Below are 19,063 nucleotides of genomic sequence, written 5' to 3' on the forward strand. Positions count from 1 at the left end.
CTGACCCTGTACCACTGTAACAGAGAGCACATCAGAAACCACAATCAGATTCAGAGCAACAGCAGAGGAAAGGCTTGGATGTTATGTGGAGGAATAGTCTGTATGCATAGGTATCAGTATAAAAACCTACAAACTGTATTTTCACAAAACATGTCTACAAAACAGGGGTAGAGTGTGTGAAAAAATACTGTTTGCTTTGTCTGTTTCCTGTCTGTGGTCAGGTCAGGAGTGTGAAACTAGAGAGAAATGCAGAACACTGAAACATGTAAATGAAGGATGAAAATACACACCATCAATATGTGATGTCGTGTAAAAAATCTCATTAGTGTCACGTAAATGGCACTCAGAATATCATCATGTGAACTGACAAGGTTTAGTGCAGTATGATGAGAAAATAATTAAAGAATCAAATAAAATGAGAAACAGCGACATCTATTCAGTGAGTGGCTGCAACAGATCACTGGCACTGTCTGGATTCTCCACTTTTTAGATTGCTTTTTATATTTTCTCTTGTAAAGGAATATTTCACTTTTTCTAAGCCTTATATCCATCAACACTCTCTCTCTGTATTGGCATGGCAGCCAGTTTAGAGCTCCCTGTTTGGTGCAAACAATAGTCTACACATCCAAGGAGGGTTGAATCGAGGTCAAATGGACTTCTTGGTTGTAGATATGGTTGAAGACGTTTCACCTCTCATCCAAGGGGCTTCTTCAGCTCTAACCATGGATGTATAATAAGAGCTGGACAGGGCCCCGCTGCTCAGTCTTGCAGCCAATTTTTCCCGGTGGCCACTTGTAGTATTACAATGAAAAATCCCCCTGTGGCCCAAAAAGCATTTTTCCCCATAGACCACCATTGTAAAAGAGACTTCTGTAAAACTGTTGACAGGACACCTCGAACTTCAAACCAGGTCAATTATGACTATGGAAGAACGATGAGATTAATACAAAAAAGGCAACAAAATGGGCAGTTCATATACTAAGAGACTTTCTCTACCAAAAACAAAAGAACACTGATTTGGAGACGTACTCTGCAGTTATGCTTAATGACACCTTACATGAATTTTATGCCTCAGTTCAGGCTGGTGGCGAGTACAGTGTGGCAAGTTGTCATGACAACAGTAAGCTCTTGCTTCATAACCTTTCAATTTTGAGTGCAAAAGTTTTCCAAAAACCAAAACTTTGCAAATGCTTTTATTTTACAAAATAAAAGCATTCACGCTGGGTGGTTCTTCACCTCCACGTTGTGCCTTAAAACTGTTTAACACACACCTACTCATTGATTATCCCTTACTTGTAGCCCTCCTCCTCTGTTGAGGGATGGTTTCTCTATTTTGATGTAAATAGCCTCTTTCACTTCTCTTTCAAACCATCTGTCCTCCTTATCCAAAATATGTACGTTCTTGTCATATTTGTGTCCCTTATTTTTCAGGTGCAGAAGAGTTGACCCTCCTGTGTTGAGCCATGCGTTTGTTTAATGGTTGCTTAGTTTCCCAGATATACAAGTCTGTGCATTCCTCACTGCATTAGACCGCATACACTAGATTGCTTTGTCTTGTGCCCAGTTTCTGTCTTACTGTGTTTCTGGGTTTAAAAAACACAGGGATGCAGTGTTTGTTAAAAATCCTCCTGAGTTCCTCAGATACTCCAGACAAGATGATGTTACATTTATCCTTCTTTTCTTCACCACCTGCAGTGTATCCACAGGCTTTAAGTGCATCCTTCAGGTGTTTACGCTCCTTCTCTTGGGCCTGGGCACCAGTTGGTACATTATCAGCTCGGTGGTGCAGGGTTCTGATAACTCCTAGCTTATGCTCCAGTGGGTGGTGACAGTCAACTGTGTGTGTGGGAGGCGCCTGTCCTCTTCAACGTGTGCAGCAATGTCCAAAAAGGCCATGCTGTTGTTCCTGACGTCCTCTTGTGTGAACTTAATGTTACTGTCCACTTGGCTTTTTGCTTAATGTTTGACCTGGCATCACTGTTCATCTAGCTGACCTCATTGTCTGTCTTCTGGTAGGTGGAACAAGTTTCTTTTTCAACTGGCTGTACATTGAATACTCCTCAAGTTGCTCAAAATAAATGTAAATACTCTAAAATGTGAATGAAGATGTACAGTACCTGGTACAGCGAGAAGGAAGACCAAAAATCCACTTGTTGCTGCTGTTAAACTCATCGCTGTTCCTCTCATCTCTGTCTGTAAAAACATGTCAGAAGTTAGATCGTGTACATGAGAAATACTGCATATCAGGTATTAACATCAATAAGCAATGCTGCTTTCAACAAAGAGGGATGTGGTCTTGAGAGAAAACAGATATCTGTTGAAACATGGCCTGGCTTCCTTCCTCATTACATCATTAACATGCATGAACAGTTGAATGTCTGTACATCCCCGAGTTGAAATGAAGAAATGAGTCTTTCTGTTGTTTTGCAAACTCCAACTTTCCAATATGGACTAGAATAGAAAGAAATAAAAAAAGAGCAAACTACCCACATTACAGCATCCTACCCTAACAAGGCTTTAAGACGGGAAAATTTCACTACAGAAGAGAAAGTTAAGGCATGTACCTGATGTCTCACTTCAAGCCAGCATGGTCAGCTTCCTCATTAGTCTGACACTGAGATCAACAGAGGCTGTAAAGAACAAACACACAGATCTCCTGAAAATATGTGCATATATTGAGATTGAAAGTTCATTGCTGACCTCGGAAATTGTTGATATTCACTCGTCATATCACTTGTCCAAAGTCATCCTCGTTCACTTGAAAGTTGAAAAAGTTGTTGGCTTATAATTTAAATTCTTACATTGTCTTGTCATTGTCATGATGCTGAAATCAGCTTAGCCCATTCATTCATAGTTAACAGTTAGCAATAAATTCAGAGATAAGTGGTTTTCAGCTGTACATTAAAGGTAAAGTCAGCGATTCTAATCAAATATACTTTTTGTCAAATTCACTCTGTGTTTTTTCATGCTTCGAGTCTGTTTCTGTAATGCTTAGTGAAGCGTAATCTGAGCAGGCAGCTGTTGGAATTACACAAATATGCAGCTGTATATGTGTTTGAACTTATTAACCATATCAATGAATCAATAAATAGAAACAGTGTTGATTTCTTCCTGTGGAGCCAACATGCAAACTATTTTGGTTCAATAAATGTCTGCTGTCAGTCAGCCTGGTGAGGGCAGTTTGTCCGGTCGCTGTCCTCTCAGCTCGCCAGGAGCTGCAGCTGACAGACGGCTGCTTCTGTGGACAGAGACGCTGAATGCAGGTGGAGTGAGAAGTGGGGAGGCTGAGACGAATTTTTTTCCCATTCATGATAATGTGTGAGAGGAACAGAAGTGACTCTACAGCTAATAAACATCACTCTGGATTGCACCATATTTCTCTTTTGTTCGTTGCCTTGGCAATGTGCATTCATGAATTTGGGGGGAGTAACTTCTGAAGGAGCAGAAAAATTTGGGTGTTTAGTTCAAATATCAACAGTCTTTCTCCAGAATGACTCACTCTACCTACAAGGTGCAGTAACACGGCATTTCTGTTCACAGAAATGTCCCTGCACTCTGCTCTTTATACACTGTAAACAGTGTATAAAAGTGAAGCTACAGTTTGAAGCCTGGTAGTGTGATAATGTACTAAAAATGGTGATGAAACACACAAGAGCAATAACTTTTTAATATTTCCAAACACAGTGCAGCAGTGTTGCTATTGGCTGACCGAGCACATCTGCCCATTCAAAGTTGAACAAAGGTGAACTCTGACCTGTGAAACCACCGGAGCCATCTGGACATCACACCCAAACAGGAAACACATGCTTAAATTTGACAATCAGACAAGTGTCAATAAAAGTGAATGGGGAATAAAACAAATAAAACAATGTAAATGCAATGTGACCACATCTTTACTCTCAATAGATACAAATTGGTTGCATTTAAAGGTACACTATGTATGATTTTCCTAAAAAAAATGTATAGACTTATACAAAAGTAATCCTTCTCACTCATCACATATGACCCACTGGAAGTGTGTGGTGGTGTATTTATCTGCAGAGACCCTGCCATCTGCTTGTATTTTTTCATATTATTTTGCTGTGTTCGGGACGTTTCTGGGCGTCAACCTTTGGGCAGTGGGTATGTTGCCCCCAGCCAATAACAGCATGCAGGGTGTGACGTTGGGACTCTATAAAACTGTAGCGACCAGGTAACATCGCTGTGTTTTTTATGTGCTTTAGTGTTTCCTCTGAATGCTTTCAACAGTGGTGCAGCCATGTCTGTGTGACCGATGGCAGGGCTGAGCTACACACATGTGCAGAGCAGAGAGGCCACAGCAGACAAGATGAAATCCAAAACACTCTCTAGCTTGCTCGACCACTTCTGCTCTCTCTCTCTCTGTCTCTCTGTCTCTGTCTCTCACTCTCTCTCTCTCTTTCTCTCGCTCTGCTCTCAGCTCGCTCTGGTGTTGTTGAGCCGGGGAGGAGGGGCCAACTTTGAATGTTGTGTTTACAAACAGAAACCAACAAATCCTACATAGTGTGCCTTTAAAGTCCCCCTCCACTCAAAAATGTTCTTTCTTGTTCTTTCACTTGGATCTTCTCGTGCAGAATGACGTATGTGCAGTCTGTTTTCACATTCATCTGCTGAAGAAGGAAAGTTTCTCTGTGCTCTCCTTACAATCTCAGTTTAAGGTGTGTACCTACAAGCAGGATTTGTGACATCACAACTAGTTCGGAAGCCAGTCGTGGTCCGGTATGCAATTCATACAAGTGTGATGTGGAAACACACTTCCTGTTTAGCCCTCTAGAGGAGCTGTGGCCCTACTTCAGCAACATCTTCCTACTTCCCAATTATTAACCTTATTCCACACTGAAAGTCAAAACATTTATTCTTTATGTATTTATAAAGATTAAACGGGGCTTTCCGGTCACCCCAAACAGACTGAGAGGAAACTCTTGTGGTCAAACTGCACAGGATACAGTAAAAATAAATGCTTTTCACTCTCTGTGGTGTTCTGGCACCTGTGTCTTACCACTGCCTTTAGTAATATTTCTAGAATCGACTTTCAGTTTCACCAATAACGTAACTGATAATATAACTTTTTTTTATTGCTTCACATAGTCTCTCATCTGCTCTACAGTATATTCACAAAAAGTGACTCTGCCTACACTGACTTATCTGATAATTAGATACACTTGTACTCTCTCACACAAGTCAATACAACGGCCCTCCAATAAATTCAATCTTAATCAATGTTTTTTATGATAACAATTTATCAGATGCTAGTGTGTAATGGCATGGCTCGTAGTGATGAACCTACAGAGAATTATCAACGACTCTGCAGCTCCCCTCGGCTTTACGGAGCTTTATAGCGAGTTTCAGCTCATTGTTAAACTGTCCGACTGCAACTTTACTGTTTTGTTTCACTCTCAGCGCTCTCATAGCATCATTTTAGGCCACAGACGGCAGCTGTTTCCAGAGAAAAAGCTCTAAAAACCCTCTGAACACTACCTGCTCAGCACCAAACAGCAAACAGATAAAGCTGTCTGATAACACCTTTGCTATCACTTAACATAACAGATAATGGTTATAAATGTATCTGTTTTTTGAAAGGATTCAAACACTGAACACTATGCATAAACATGCTGACAGTTGGAACAGCCTGGGGAAAGAATTTATTAACTAAATATCTTTATTCATCCTGGCCAGAGGATGAAAACAGTGTGAAAGAAGTAACAGGCTTAAAAACACACAAAAAAACTGTTATAAAATCCACATAAGATGTGAGATGAGTTCTAACAAACACTGACTCATCAGTGCCCTCTTCTGTTGTGATGGTAATGCACTAGAATCAACAAATGAGAAGATGAGCAGAGGACTATTGACAATATATTTGACAATAAAAGCAGATGTGATGATTAAACAAAAAAAACAAAGCAGAGCACAAAAAGATTGTGGTAAAATACTGAAAGAAATGTTCTTTACAAAATATTGCAAATGATTTGCTACAATTGCATTAGCAGTAAAAAATAGCTCATAAAATAAGTATTTTTTAAATCAAATTCTGTATTGAGACAAGCTTTCTACCCATAGTATTTACAATATCTACCCAAACTTAACCCTTAATTTTATTATAAATGTTATTATAAAATTGTGCCACAGACCTCTGACAATATTCACATGTCTACCACAGGCAGAATAACATCATCTTAAAAAGGAAGAACAAAATAACATTTTATGTATGTCGACAACTCAACTATGTTTAGGTCAATTTCACCAAAGAGAGATAACCAATAACATTGCACAAAGTAAAGTCACTGTCACCTACACAGTGATTTAAAACACTGGTTACACTGTTGACCAGATTTGAGGCATCCAATAATAAACACCACCATGGTATTGTATACTCCAGTATGAAAGTGCTGGATTTACTTGTTTACTAAAGCTTCTTTTCCACTACGGGTCCCATAACCTGGAGCTTCCCCTAACCTGCACTGGTTGGACCTGTAAGGTCTAGGTTCGAGGTTCCGTCTTGTGTTTTAATTATGTTTTTCAAATCAGAATGTTTCCAGTGAAAAGGCAACGCCATATGTCCACACCAAAATGGTTTGGTAGGCGAGTGATGGCGAGTGCAGTTCAGTTGTGGGACAGATAACAATGAAAAAAGAGGCACTAATTCATATTTTCTTTTACATTTAGGTGTGATGACTTTTAAACGTCAGTATTGTGCAATTATTATTGAGCTCCACCCGCAGAAGGAGCAGAGAGAAAACACAAGACCGGCTCCAGACCAGCTCCCACCACACTGAGCAGCTTTACAGGCCACTCCCTCGAAGGACACACCGGCAGCTGCCGATCCGGCTCTCTCTCTGCTCCACCGTCATAAAAACAGCCCACTGCTTGATTCTTGCCTGAATCCAAAGACATAGAGGTGAAGATTTTGGTGGATAAACGACTGCTGGATGTAGCGTGATCATTTCTGAGGATTTTTTTTTTTCCATCAAGAGATGATTAAGAAAGTAACATAGGCTTACTCTCCAACACTGCACACAATCTACAGTTTACACAGACAAATGCATTACAAGGCAGTAAAACATCCATCAGATATTCTGGATTAGAATATCTCTTGTATAATGGAGCAAACCTCTGATTTCTGTGTACCTGGAATGTGGATTTAGCACCACCTCCTGAGCAGTGTTGAAATTTAGATTAAGAAACTCATCCCCAAAGTGGGGGGAGAACACAAAAGCAGAACTCCTGATAATGGCGACACCTAAAGTTACAGGTCATCTGTAGTGGAAAAAGCCTGTAAATAGTTTCAAATTTGTAAGAAACTGTTATGTGATGGATGCCTGAAATGATAAATTTCAGATCTTATATGTATAGAAGCACATTGTCCACATAAAGATTGCATTTTATCTGATGGTTGTGAGAATGTCTTTAATGTTTGCATTTTGCAAACTGCACTGCAAATTCCTGTATGAAAATGTCAAATATGGTGGGGGGGCAAACGACATCATTGCCTCGTCCCCCCACAGCAAACTTTGTTGGTTGTAACAGAGGTTAACTTTAGTTGTTGTTCATTTGTTTGATTTTCATGGTTGCCTTGATGCTGCTTTATTGAACCAGGTTTGTCCTGAGAAATGTGTTTTAGAAAACTTGCTTAAACACTGTAAATATTAAAATCCAACACAGATTCATGTGGTCATACTCTGTTGATTTTTGTTGATTGTGCTGTACAGTACAGATGAATCCTCCACAGCCTCTTGACATCTTAATCTGTGAATGAAAAAACACTTAGAGAATTATAAAGATGTTGTAATAATACATGACAGACAGATGCAACAGTAATGAACTAGTCATGGACTCCTGGTCATCCCGGACTCACCCTGGGGTATTACTAGCACTCTCAAAGACGACATTTGTGTAGTCCACATCGTCTTCCTCCTCCTCTTCCTCTGTTTGTTTGTGCAGGTGAGCTGGCCTGATGTTGGAGTAGATAACTTCTTCCTGGTTTTTAAAGAATCTTACGTTGGAATAGTAAAGGTCATCCTCCTCGCCTGCTGGTTTTGAAGCGTTGCCTGAACCCACATTTAGCTGAAGGGTAAACATTGCAAAGACAGGACTACTTAAAGGAGACTTTAATAATTTTCCTCCACAAGATGTCAGATTGTTTGCACGTGCCTACAAGCATCCATTCCGTAGCCCTTGTTGCTAAAGTTGTTCCGCAGGTTGTTCACATTGTCGACTTGCAATTCAAATCTTTCAAATCGGATTCAGGTTTGAACATGCACAGATGTATTTGAGAAGTTTCCATTTAGAGTAAAAAACAAGAAAAAGACGTGAAATCCAACAACTACAGGTTGATTACGTAAACTCCGGAGCTGTTAGAAGTCTGCTGAGGGGGCAGCTAACCAATCAGAACAGAGTGGGCTCATCGGGAGGGGAGCCTTAAAGAGACAGGAGCTAAAACAGCCTGTTTCAGACAGAGGCTAAACTGACGGGCTGCATAAAGGACCAGTATAAGAAAAATGAGGAGTTTTCTGAACTGTAAATAATGCAAAGATATTCCAGTAGAGCCTCAGATTATAAATGTAAACCTGGAAATGTGCATGTTACGTCCCCTTTAAGTACTTTAAGTGTGATTTCTATTGCCCTTTAACACAAAATGCACATACTGTATAGTAAACAGAGAGAGCTGCAGCAAGGTTAAAGGTGAGGGTGTTGTTCTGTTTTCCACTGAATTGATCAATCCTTCAAAAACTTCTGTGCTCAACATTTACTTCATACTCTCTGTTGTGGAACTGAGTCTGATTTTCAGAGGCAAAAAGTTCCTCACCTGTGCTTTGTTGTCTGGTCTGGGCTCAGAGGGTTGTTTTGAGGATCTTTTTCTTCTGGATAGGAGTATGAATGAACAAACAAATGGATCATCAAATGAGAAGAAACTGACCACATGTAAGATGTATTGCTTAATATAATCAACTCAACCACTCACCTAATCAAAAGGAAGGCAGAGAGAAATATGATGGCCAGAAAAATGAGGAAAGTGATTGATCCAACAGCTGCTGCTTTCATTGAACCTGGTAAACGGTGGTCAAATAGAAACAATGATAATTATTCATGGAATAACAATTATATGTTCGGGGTCCATTAGCAACTAATAATTTTGACATGAAATCACAGATCTTCAGATAGACGCATTCTAAATAATGACTCATGTTATCAGTGGTTTTTGCTTGTGGTTCTTGCCAAACGTCCCGTAACATGCAAATGATCATACCAATAGCACAAAAATAAGGTGATTAGGGCAGTGTAACATCCCCTTTGCTAATAAATTGGTCCCTAAGGTCTGAAAAACAAGTCTGAAGATGGTATGGTATGCACCCTAACCATTAGGGCCCTCAAGGGCGTACATGGACACATAAAGCATTTGGTTTGAGTGTGAGCACATCTAAGTCTGGAGCCATGGTGCTCTGCCATAAAACGGGAAGTGAGGGCAAGATGGAGGATGGGGTCAATAGGCAGATTGGTACCATCAACACCACAAGGTGGCAGTGGGTACTGTGCGCCAGTGTTGATAAATGTTAGCCAGTTAACCATAATCTCTGGGCAGCTAACCACTGTTTTTCACAAAGATGATTTGACTTGGAAAAGTATCTATGACGATATATGTGCATTTGCTGAATTAAATTGTTAGCTGGTTGGCTAAAGATTGCAACAATAATCTGGTTGATGTAACTATATCGGGCTTGTAGCTTCATGGCATGAATGACCTCTTGTGTATGGATCAACTTGTTTAAATGGATGGTTAAGATGATGTAGAAGTGATAAGGTGTGTTTGTACATTAATGGACATGACTTACCAGCCAAGACAATGAGATGTAAGGTGGAGTTATGACGTCCTCTTTCGTTCTGGGCTTCACAGTAATAATTCCCACTGTGTTCAAGTCTGAAGTTGGTAAAAGTGAAGATCTGTCCCGATGCTTTTGGTGAGTCCTCATTCTCCTTGTACCAGGTGTATTTAGCTGCTGGGTTAGCATCACTGCTACAGGTCAGATTCACTGAACTGCCCTCCACTATCTCACCAGAGGGACTCATTGACACAGAGGGAAGCTTTGGAGCATCTGAACAACAGAAAGACGTCTTATGAGTCTTTATTCACATTCATTGGTGGCTGGCCAATAGAGGGCACACATGCGCTGCCTCACCAGCCACACAGTTTAATTCAGAGTGATCCAGCTTGATAAATTATTTAAGGCTTTAAATGAGTAAATGAATTTGGTTTTGCATTTTAAGCATTTTGATATAACTTCACATATGAAATTATAGAATATGAAATGAACATAAAAATGAACCTATTTTGTATTCTCTTAACCTTTCCAGCCATGCAACAGAAAGAAGAAGAGACACCAGGGCCTAAATGTAAATGGCTGTATTTTGATAGCACTTTTATCTGCTGCTCATTCACCCATTCACACTCACATTCAAGCGTTCACTCACACACTGGTGGTGGCAAACTACCATCCAGGGTTCAGGCACAACCATCAGGAGCAATTTAGGGTTCAGTGTCTGGCTCAAGGACACTTTAACATGCCAGGAGGAGTTGGGGATCGAACCACACTGATTAAGGGATGACCCGCTCTACCTCCTGAACCACAGTTGCCTGGCCACCTTGTCTATTAGTACTAGGTAGTAAATAGTAGGAATTGCAATAAGTGATAAATATTAATTTTCTAATGTTTTGTACTTACACTGGACATCTATGATGAGATATGAAGAGTTAATCTGTCCATATTGATTCTCAGACTTGCAGTGGTAGACCCCGCTGTCCTCAGAACTGATGGGGGTGAAATGATACATGTTTTCTGGCCCATGAAGCAGTGTTTGGTTCTCCTTGTGCCAGGTATAAGTAGCTGCTGGGTTAGCATCACTGCTACAGTTCAGAGTCACTGAACTGCCCTGCACTATCTCACCAGAGGGACTCACTGACACAGAGGGAAGCTTTGGAGCATCTAGAGGAGACATGGTGATATGAATTAACTATGAAATGAGGATGTGCTGCTTTGGACCATCTGGAAGAGATGTGTTAACAGAGATTATTCGAGGTCAAGGCTGTATTACTGCAGTAGCACATTCAGCACATATGAAAGGAATGAATAAAACTGCCTCTTCAGCATCTACTGTAACTGCTATCAATAGTACAAGCTAAAAAAAAAAAAAAAAACCTCTTCCATTTTTTTATCACCTATCAGCTAAGCTTGTGACAGGCAACACTACTATTGTTATCATTCATTATCATCATTAGCAGTGTGTTCACTCCTAGAAAATGTATTATTAAATAATTCTATGAGTAAATATATCAAATTATGTAAAAACTATCCGCAAAATTATTGATATCTGTATCAGTAATACTTGCCCAAAACCACATTTTGTCACTGACGATCAGCAAAAATCTTTCTATGTCTAACCTGGTGCAAAGAAATCATTTACTGCTTTTTTCACTCACATTTCACATCAATAAAGATGTGTTCAGATGTCCTCTTCCCCAGCTGGTTCTCAGCTGTACAGTGATACTCTCCAGAGTCAGAGGACTGGATGGAGCTGAGGATGAGCTGTGGTTCTTTACTGAGAGGTTGAAGGTCTGGATTTACATTCTTCTTGTACCAGGTGTAATTACCTGCTGGGTTAGTATCACTGCTACAGGTCAGAGTCACTGAACTGCCCTCAATGATATCATCAGAGGGATTCACTGACACAGAGGGAGGCATTGGTGCATCTGTAGGAGATTTAGACATGCATTAAATTGAAGATTAGAATATGTTGTCATGATAGATAATAGAATATTTTAATTCATTTTTTCTCTCTTAGTTTCTTATTGATCATCCCTAGTAGTTGTCACAGTGGCTGTTCACAATGATGATCCTGGAGCTGTTCCAGGTTAGACTGCTGCTGGTGGGAACTAACCGCAAATAACAGACCTTTAATAATTCTGCACAGCAGGCAGATCACTTCCTTATTATGTTTTATAAATAATTCTGCTGAATCCACATAATGAATTGAATGAAAATAACCCAGAGTGGGAAATGAATCATATGTTTCATTTTGAGGGGAACAAAGCTGGGCTCTTATTAATAGTTTAATTGGGCTGTCCCCATCAATTAAAATATACAACACTCTTCCTCCTGATGGCTGTTTATACTCACAGCTGTTGCATTATCAACTGCATAATTTTTCACAGAATTAAACATATCTTCAGATACATTTGTGTTCCAATCCTGTTGCAGAAACAATTTCAGTTGTATTGTAGTAGTTTAAAGTTCAGTTTAAAGTCATGCTGTTATATCAAGCCTTTCAAATGTACTGCTACTGAATTGAAGTCTGTGTAAAGCAATGAGTCTGACATAAAATAAGTCTTCATAATCTAGTAACTCCTATAAAAAGGTTTACTATGAAAAAAAAATTACATGACATCATCAGTGGACATATTAGAGCATCACAATAACAAATATTATAACTCCCAAAACATTAAATGTAGCAGCAACATACAGTATTTTCTATACTGCAAATATTTCAGAATCACAAAATTTCACCTAATAGGAAAGAATTTCAACATGTTAAATCACAACATATCTGACAATTACTTTTCTTGAGTCTGCATAAAGATTTTGAAGACTTCAGTATGATTACATCTGATATTATAATGGAGTTTTAAAAAAAGGAAAAAAAGGTGAACTTGGTGTCAGTGTGTGTGTGTCCTGACACAGTGAACTAAACTCACACACTGAAGGAGAGCTGTAATCCTCATGTCCTTTTAAAGCACAGGAGACGTTGTCACCAGGATTAAACTGCCCTGAATAAAGAGAAGTTTCCTCATTCATAACTTTCTGTCCGTTCTTGAACCAGATGTAAGAAATACGACCTGCTGGACTGCAGCTGCTGAGACATTTCAGCTTTGCCTCAGTATAAGACTGATGGACTGTTATTGTGATCACCTGCACCTGGAGAGCTGGATATGAGAACAAGAACAATATTATCATCATTAGCTTTAAATTATCATAGACATACCTGCACATCAAGCCATCTGTTACAATTCCTAGAAGTAGTGAAGGTCATTAGTAACTGTATTTAATATGTATGTATGCAATGTTATGGCAATTGATCATTAGCAACAATTTCAGTGTTTTTAAAAGTAGTAATGTTTGTGTATTTATATCAGTTTGTGTTCATCAGTACCTGTGACAGTCAGAGTTGTTCCAGGTAAACTACTCCCCCATTTAAAGCTTTGTGTTTTGAATGTGAAGTGATACTGGGCTGAATCACTCTCTCTCAGGTCAGAGATTCTCAGAGTGGAGCGTCCTCTCTCTGTTTCAAGGACCCGAACACGACCTGCATACTGGGAGTCTTTACTAAGGTCCTCAGGCTGTGAGGAATACCGCCACTGATGACTACGTCCAGGACTGAACCAGAATTTTGATGTGATAGATCCATAGTATGTGCTGGAACTACTGTATGTGCAGGAAATGTCCACTGATGATCCTCTGAACGCACAGATGCTTCTGTCAGTGTAAATCACTCTGTTGCAGGACTGACCATGGACACCTGAAAGATAAAATTTCAAACACCACAGTTATAATAACACATACTAATAAAACTAATAACATAATAATAATACATTTTGTTTATAGAGGGCTTTTCAGAAAATGATAATAAAAAACAACACACTGAAAGCACAAGGTAACACACAACATTAATTACACATTAAAAGCAGGTCTGAAAAGGTGAGTTTTGATTAGTGTTTTGAACAGACAGGTCAGTGCAGTCTCAGATGAGTTTGAGGAGAGAGTTCCAGAGGGAAGAGTCAGCTATGATGTAAGCTCTGTTGCCCCAGGTCCGGTGCTGGACTTGAAACTTTAATTACTAAATAGAAGTAATAGAGCATATCAGTAACATAAATATTATGTTTATTATATATAGTATAAATATCATAACTACCAAAACATTAAATTTAGCAGCAAGGTATTTTCTGTACTGCAAATGTTTCAGAATCACAAAAATTTCACCTAATAGGAAATAATTTCAACATGATATACCACAACATATCTGACAACTGTTTTTCTTGAGTCTGCATAAAGATTTTGAAGACCACAGTATGGTTATAGCTGATATTATAATGGAGTTAAAAAAAAAAAAAAAGAGGTGAACATGTGTGTGTTTTGGTAGCCGGAGCAAGAAGGATGTTCTAATATTTTTCCCAGATCTTTAGTGATCCCAAATATTTACAACAAGGCTCAACACATACTCACATGCTTAATGCCGGTTCACCCAAGTCACAAAAAAAACAGTTTCTCTCTTATTTGTAGTATCTATCCATGAAAATATGTGTGGTTTAATTTTTTAGTTCAACCTCAATACTATGTAGGTGAACAGAATTTAGTTTGTGCTTAAAAAAGATGTTTGAAAATTGTCTACTTTGGTACTCATAGACACTTTATATAAGTGAAAAGGATCATAAAAAAACAACAAACTAAAAGCACAAAGTAACACAAAACATTAATTACACATTAAAAGCAGGTCTGAAAAGGTGAGTTTTGATTAGTGTTTAAAAGAGACAGGTCAGTGAAGTCTCATCTGCGTGTGTGTGTGTGTGTGTGTGTGTGTGTGTGTGTGTGTGTGTTTTGGTCGCTGGAGCAAGAGGGATGTTTTCCCACATCTTTTCTTTTCAACGAGGCTCAAAAGGAAATCCTGTTTTTCACATGATTAATGCTGGTTCACCCAAATCACAAAAAAACATATTTTCTCTCTTATTTGTAGTGTCTTATCACAAACACAGCCGTTGTTTAACTTTTAGATCAACCTCAAGACTATGTAGATAGACGGAATTTAGTTTGTGGTTGAAAATCATGTTTGAAAATTATTTTGGTTACTCTGAATCATCCACAGACATATCTGTCAACAATTTCCACTGGATCTAATTTCTACTCAAGATGTATTCTCTGTAAGAACTGTCCACAACGAGGTCTGTAGATTATCCAAAGTAATTGTAAGACACATAGATCCATAGTTTTTCAAACGTAAGTTTTAAATGATTTAAGCAGTACAAACAATATTCAATTCACTTTCATGGTATTGGAATGGCAGAAGATTTTTCCAGGATTGATATCTCAAACTCAGGGCACATGAAACTGTAACTATTTGCATAGTTAGTAGGGATGTGCAGAGATCCCAATATTTGTATTTGTATCTATATTTGTCAAAGGAGCAAAATCATTTGTATTTGTATTTGTATTCAAATAAAAATGGAAAGAGGCTTAAAAATCCTGTTTTTGTTTTTATTACGCTTTAATTTTAGAAAATTAAAGCATTACAATAAGTGCTCATGAATAAACTACCTTATGAAGGAGGTCTTGAACTGGAGTCTCCCAGATCATAGACGACTGTGCTGACTACTGAGCTAAAACTTTACTCATCGCCTCATTGCAGACAGACCTCTACCTATTTATACACCCATAACACAGAGACATACAGGGATGAACTTCAAAGGTGATTCTTGCTTTGCACTTTTCATTTATTGTCTATTTTTACAACCTAACTTTGTGGAAAGGAGAAGAGGAACAATAGGTTATGAAGAGTCCCTTGCGAGCTCAGCTTTATCTCTGGGGAACACTCCCAACTCCTGGGGTGATGTCCAAATTAGGAAATGTGCATTTGCGGCAGGTGGATGTGACTCCCCTCATTGAGACCTGCCGACAGACATAACAGCGGAGCAGAAGACAGAGACTGAGATAGCGATGCAACTGACCTGCACGCTGGTAGTTGACATGGATTTGTTTTTTTCTTCCCGAAAATAAATAATTTTAAAAATATTTATATGAAACAAATATTCGTAAAAAAAAAAAAAAAAGAAAAAAGAAAAAAAAAACACTATTTGTGTTTTGCCGAATAACGTATTTGTATTCAGGCACACCCCTAATGGTTAGAAAAGGCAGAAGTCAGAAAACGTTTTTTTTGTATTTTGAGTGAACCGACTTTTTGAATGTAAGCTCTCATTTTACATTTGTGTCACAGTCAACACAGTGAATAAGATATAAGAGTTCAACATGTCTAACATCTCATGGGGATGTGGTTTGGTTTTGATCCACTTCTATGTCAATTTTTGAATCACATGCTGCCCCTGAATTACATGTAAATACAAGGTGTAGTACAATAGGTTAAAGGCTCCACTAGATGTGGTTAGTTTAGTGAGAGACTGTGTTGTAAACTCACACACTGAAGGAGCAGGATGATGCTCAAATCCTTTTACAGCACAGGAATAGCTGTCTGCAGAATGAAAGTACTTTTCATAAGTAGAAGATGTTACATCCTGAATTTTCTGTCCATTCTTGTACCAGATGAAGGAAGAATGATCAGGTAGACATCTGCTGTGACACTTCAGCTCTGCCCTGGTATAATACTGATAGACATTTGAGATGCTCACCGTCACTTGCAGATTTGGATCTGCGGGGGAAAAAAGAGACATTTGTACATCACAAATAACTAAACCAAATCAGCTTGTTTAAATGTACTGCGTCAGTGTTTGTGTTCATCAGTACCTGTGACAGTCAGAGTTGTTCCAGGTAAATTACTCCTCCATTCAAAGCTTTGTGTTTTGAATGTGAAGTGATACTGGGCTGAATCGCTCTCTCTCAGGTCAGAGATTCTCAGAGTGGAGCGTCCTTTCTCTGTTTCAAGGACCTGAACATGACGTGCAAACTGGGAGTCTTTACTAAGGTCCTCAGGCTGTGAGGGATTCTGCCACTGATGACTACGTTCAGGACTGAACCAGAATTTTGATGTGATAGATTCATAACTGCTGTATGTGCAGGAAATGTCCACTGATGAGCCTCTGAAGGCACAGATGCTTCTGTTAGTGTAAATCACTCTGTTGCAGGATTGACCATTGACACCTGAAAGATGAAATGAACAACCAAGACCAGAAAACCAGACAAGGAGTCAAATTGGAGTCTGCATATTAAAGTCTGTGTTATTGTGAGGCTCCACCAGATGGTGTTATGTTAGTGGAAGGCTGTATAGTAAACTCACACACTGGGGGAGACGGGTAATGCTCATGTCCTTTTAAAGCACAGGAATAGCTGTCAGCAGAATCAAAGTTGCCTGAATAAGTAGATCTTTCTGCCTGAATTTTCTTTCCATTCTTGTACCAGACATAGGAGGCGTGATCAGCTATATGACAACTGCTGTCACACGTCAGCTCGTCAGACCAAGGATAATATGATCTTCTCACCTGTAGATCTGGATTTTTGAGGAAGGAACAAAAATGTTATTTTAGACAAAACTGTCAACAAACACATGCAAACACACACAGATACATTCATATTATTATTTTCTAGATATTGAACATTTGGAAATTAACATGTGAATGAAAATGTTACCTGTGACAGTCAAAGTGACTCCAGGTAAACCAGTAAATCTCCCTCCTGACTGGTTTGTTATGAACCTGAACTTGTACTTAGCTGAGTCGCTCTCTCTCAAGTCTGTGATTCTCAGAGTGCAGTCGTTCTTATCACAGTGATACTGAACACGACCTGAATACTCTGAGTCTGTTCTCAGATCCACAGGTTCAGCGCCTTTCATTTTAGTGAACCAGAATGTTTTCTCAACTGTAGTATCAAGGCCATTTTTTTTGAGTGGGTATCTGTAGGTGCAGCGTATGTCCACTGTTGATCCTTTCAACACACATATCTTAGAAGAAGAAGTGTAAGTCACTCCCATGGCACACTGTCCCTGTAACACTGTAACACAGAGCACATCAGAAACCACAATCAGACTCATAACACAACAACAACAACAGTGTTTCATCTGTAGTCAAGGTACCAAGATGATGTGGGCAGGGGCAGTCTGTGGCATAGGCCACATAGATGACGGAGGGGGACGCCAAATGAGTGGCACATGACTAGTGTGCTTGTATACAGATTTCAGAAATATGCACTTGTTCTCCTTTCTTGTTTTTTCCTCTTTTTCCCCATTGACTTGGATGGGTTTTCATCTGGTTTGATTTTCAAGGCTTTACCGGTCAGTTTTCACCTGAAAGCCACCAAACTCTCACTGAATGGTCCCTGAACCCCATTTGCCTATTTGTTTCAAGAACTTGGAGGACATTTTCTGGGCTGGAGGTACCATTGCTGCACTTCATTTACTGTGAATTCATTTTTATTTTGAAACACTTGGACTGGAGGTGCTACTTTTGCATTTTTTTAGGGGCGCCAATTGCTCTGAAATGGCAGAATAATCGGGATTAACATTTTGGCTATTATCATGCAGCCCTACTAGCCCCATCCACCATTACGCCCACCCCCTTGTAGGGAAGGGGGTCTCCAATCTAAAATCTCACCTAGGGCATCAACATAGTAAGGGCCAGCCCTGAATCTGGGAGAGGACAACCTGGGCAAACTTCAAACTTCATAACAAGTGCTGATTTATTGCAAATATTGTCTGAAGTTCCTCATCGTGCATCTATCTAGCTAGAAGTGATCTCAGGTATTTTCAGTAGCCCTACTTTTCTTCTGTAGCGCTCATTGCTAATGTTAAAAGTATCAACCTTTCTCTGAGAATAGAGCAGAGCAGATCATAAAGTTGTTTTGTCTGTCATTAGGGATTTTCTTACATCGGCTTTGAACAAGGTTACATACTATATATAAAGTTTCATCGTAGTTTCTGGTTTATGCAGACAGACAAAGTGGTTAGTTGAATATATACAGTCAGTTTATACTGCAATGGAGCAGTAGTAGATATGCTCTGTACAGCTCCTCTCTGTGCACTGTGGCAGAACATCATGCAGTCTGTTTACTGACTTTTTAAGCTGAAGGTTATTTATAATAAGGGTTTTTTACATGGAAACATGCTTTGCTTGGTTGCTCTCCTTTCTGTGGTCAGGGTGCTGCAGAGTGTGAATGGAAACTGTAGAGAAATGAGACTGAGGTGTGGCAGCTATTGTGATGTGTAGATAATAAAAGGCACATCACTTTTATACTGAAATGGCAGAGGTCAGAACATAGGTTCACAGCTAAGTGAGACTTATTAT

The 19,063-nt window shown here is 39.2% G+C and overlaps 1 protein-coding gene across 1 annotated transcript; it reads right to left on the reverse strand.

The window, feature by feature from the left end:
* Positions 1-10,077: 10,077 nt before the first annotated feature.
* Positions 10,078-17,723, reverse strand: LOC122976529 (basement membrane-specific heparan sulfate proteoglycan core protein-like; the record flags this gene model as incomplete). The annotated part of the gene is made up of 8 exons (XM_044345067.1): positions 17,415-17,723; positions 17,065-17,274; positions 16,575-16,928; positions 16,249-16,479; positions 13,219-13,584; positions 12,764-12,991; positions 10,737-10,997; positions 10,078-10,109 (listed from the first exon to the last, which is right to left on the reverse strand). Coding segments are annotated over exons 1-8 (1,884 nt in total), but the record flags the coding sequence as incomplete, so codon positions are not given.
* Positions 17,724-19,063: the final 1,340 nt, after the last annotated feature.

The sequence above is a fragment of the Thunnus albacares genome, chromosome 3 (assembly GCF_914725855.1).
Source record: "Thunnus albacares chromosome 3, fThuAlb1.1, whole genome shotgun sequence".
Classification (NCBI taxonomy): domain Eukaryota; kingdom Metazoa; phylum Chordata; class Actinopteri; order Scombriformes; family Scombridae; genus Thunnus; species Thunnus albacares.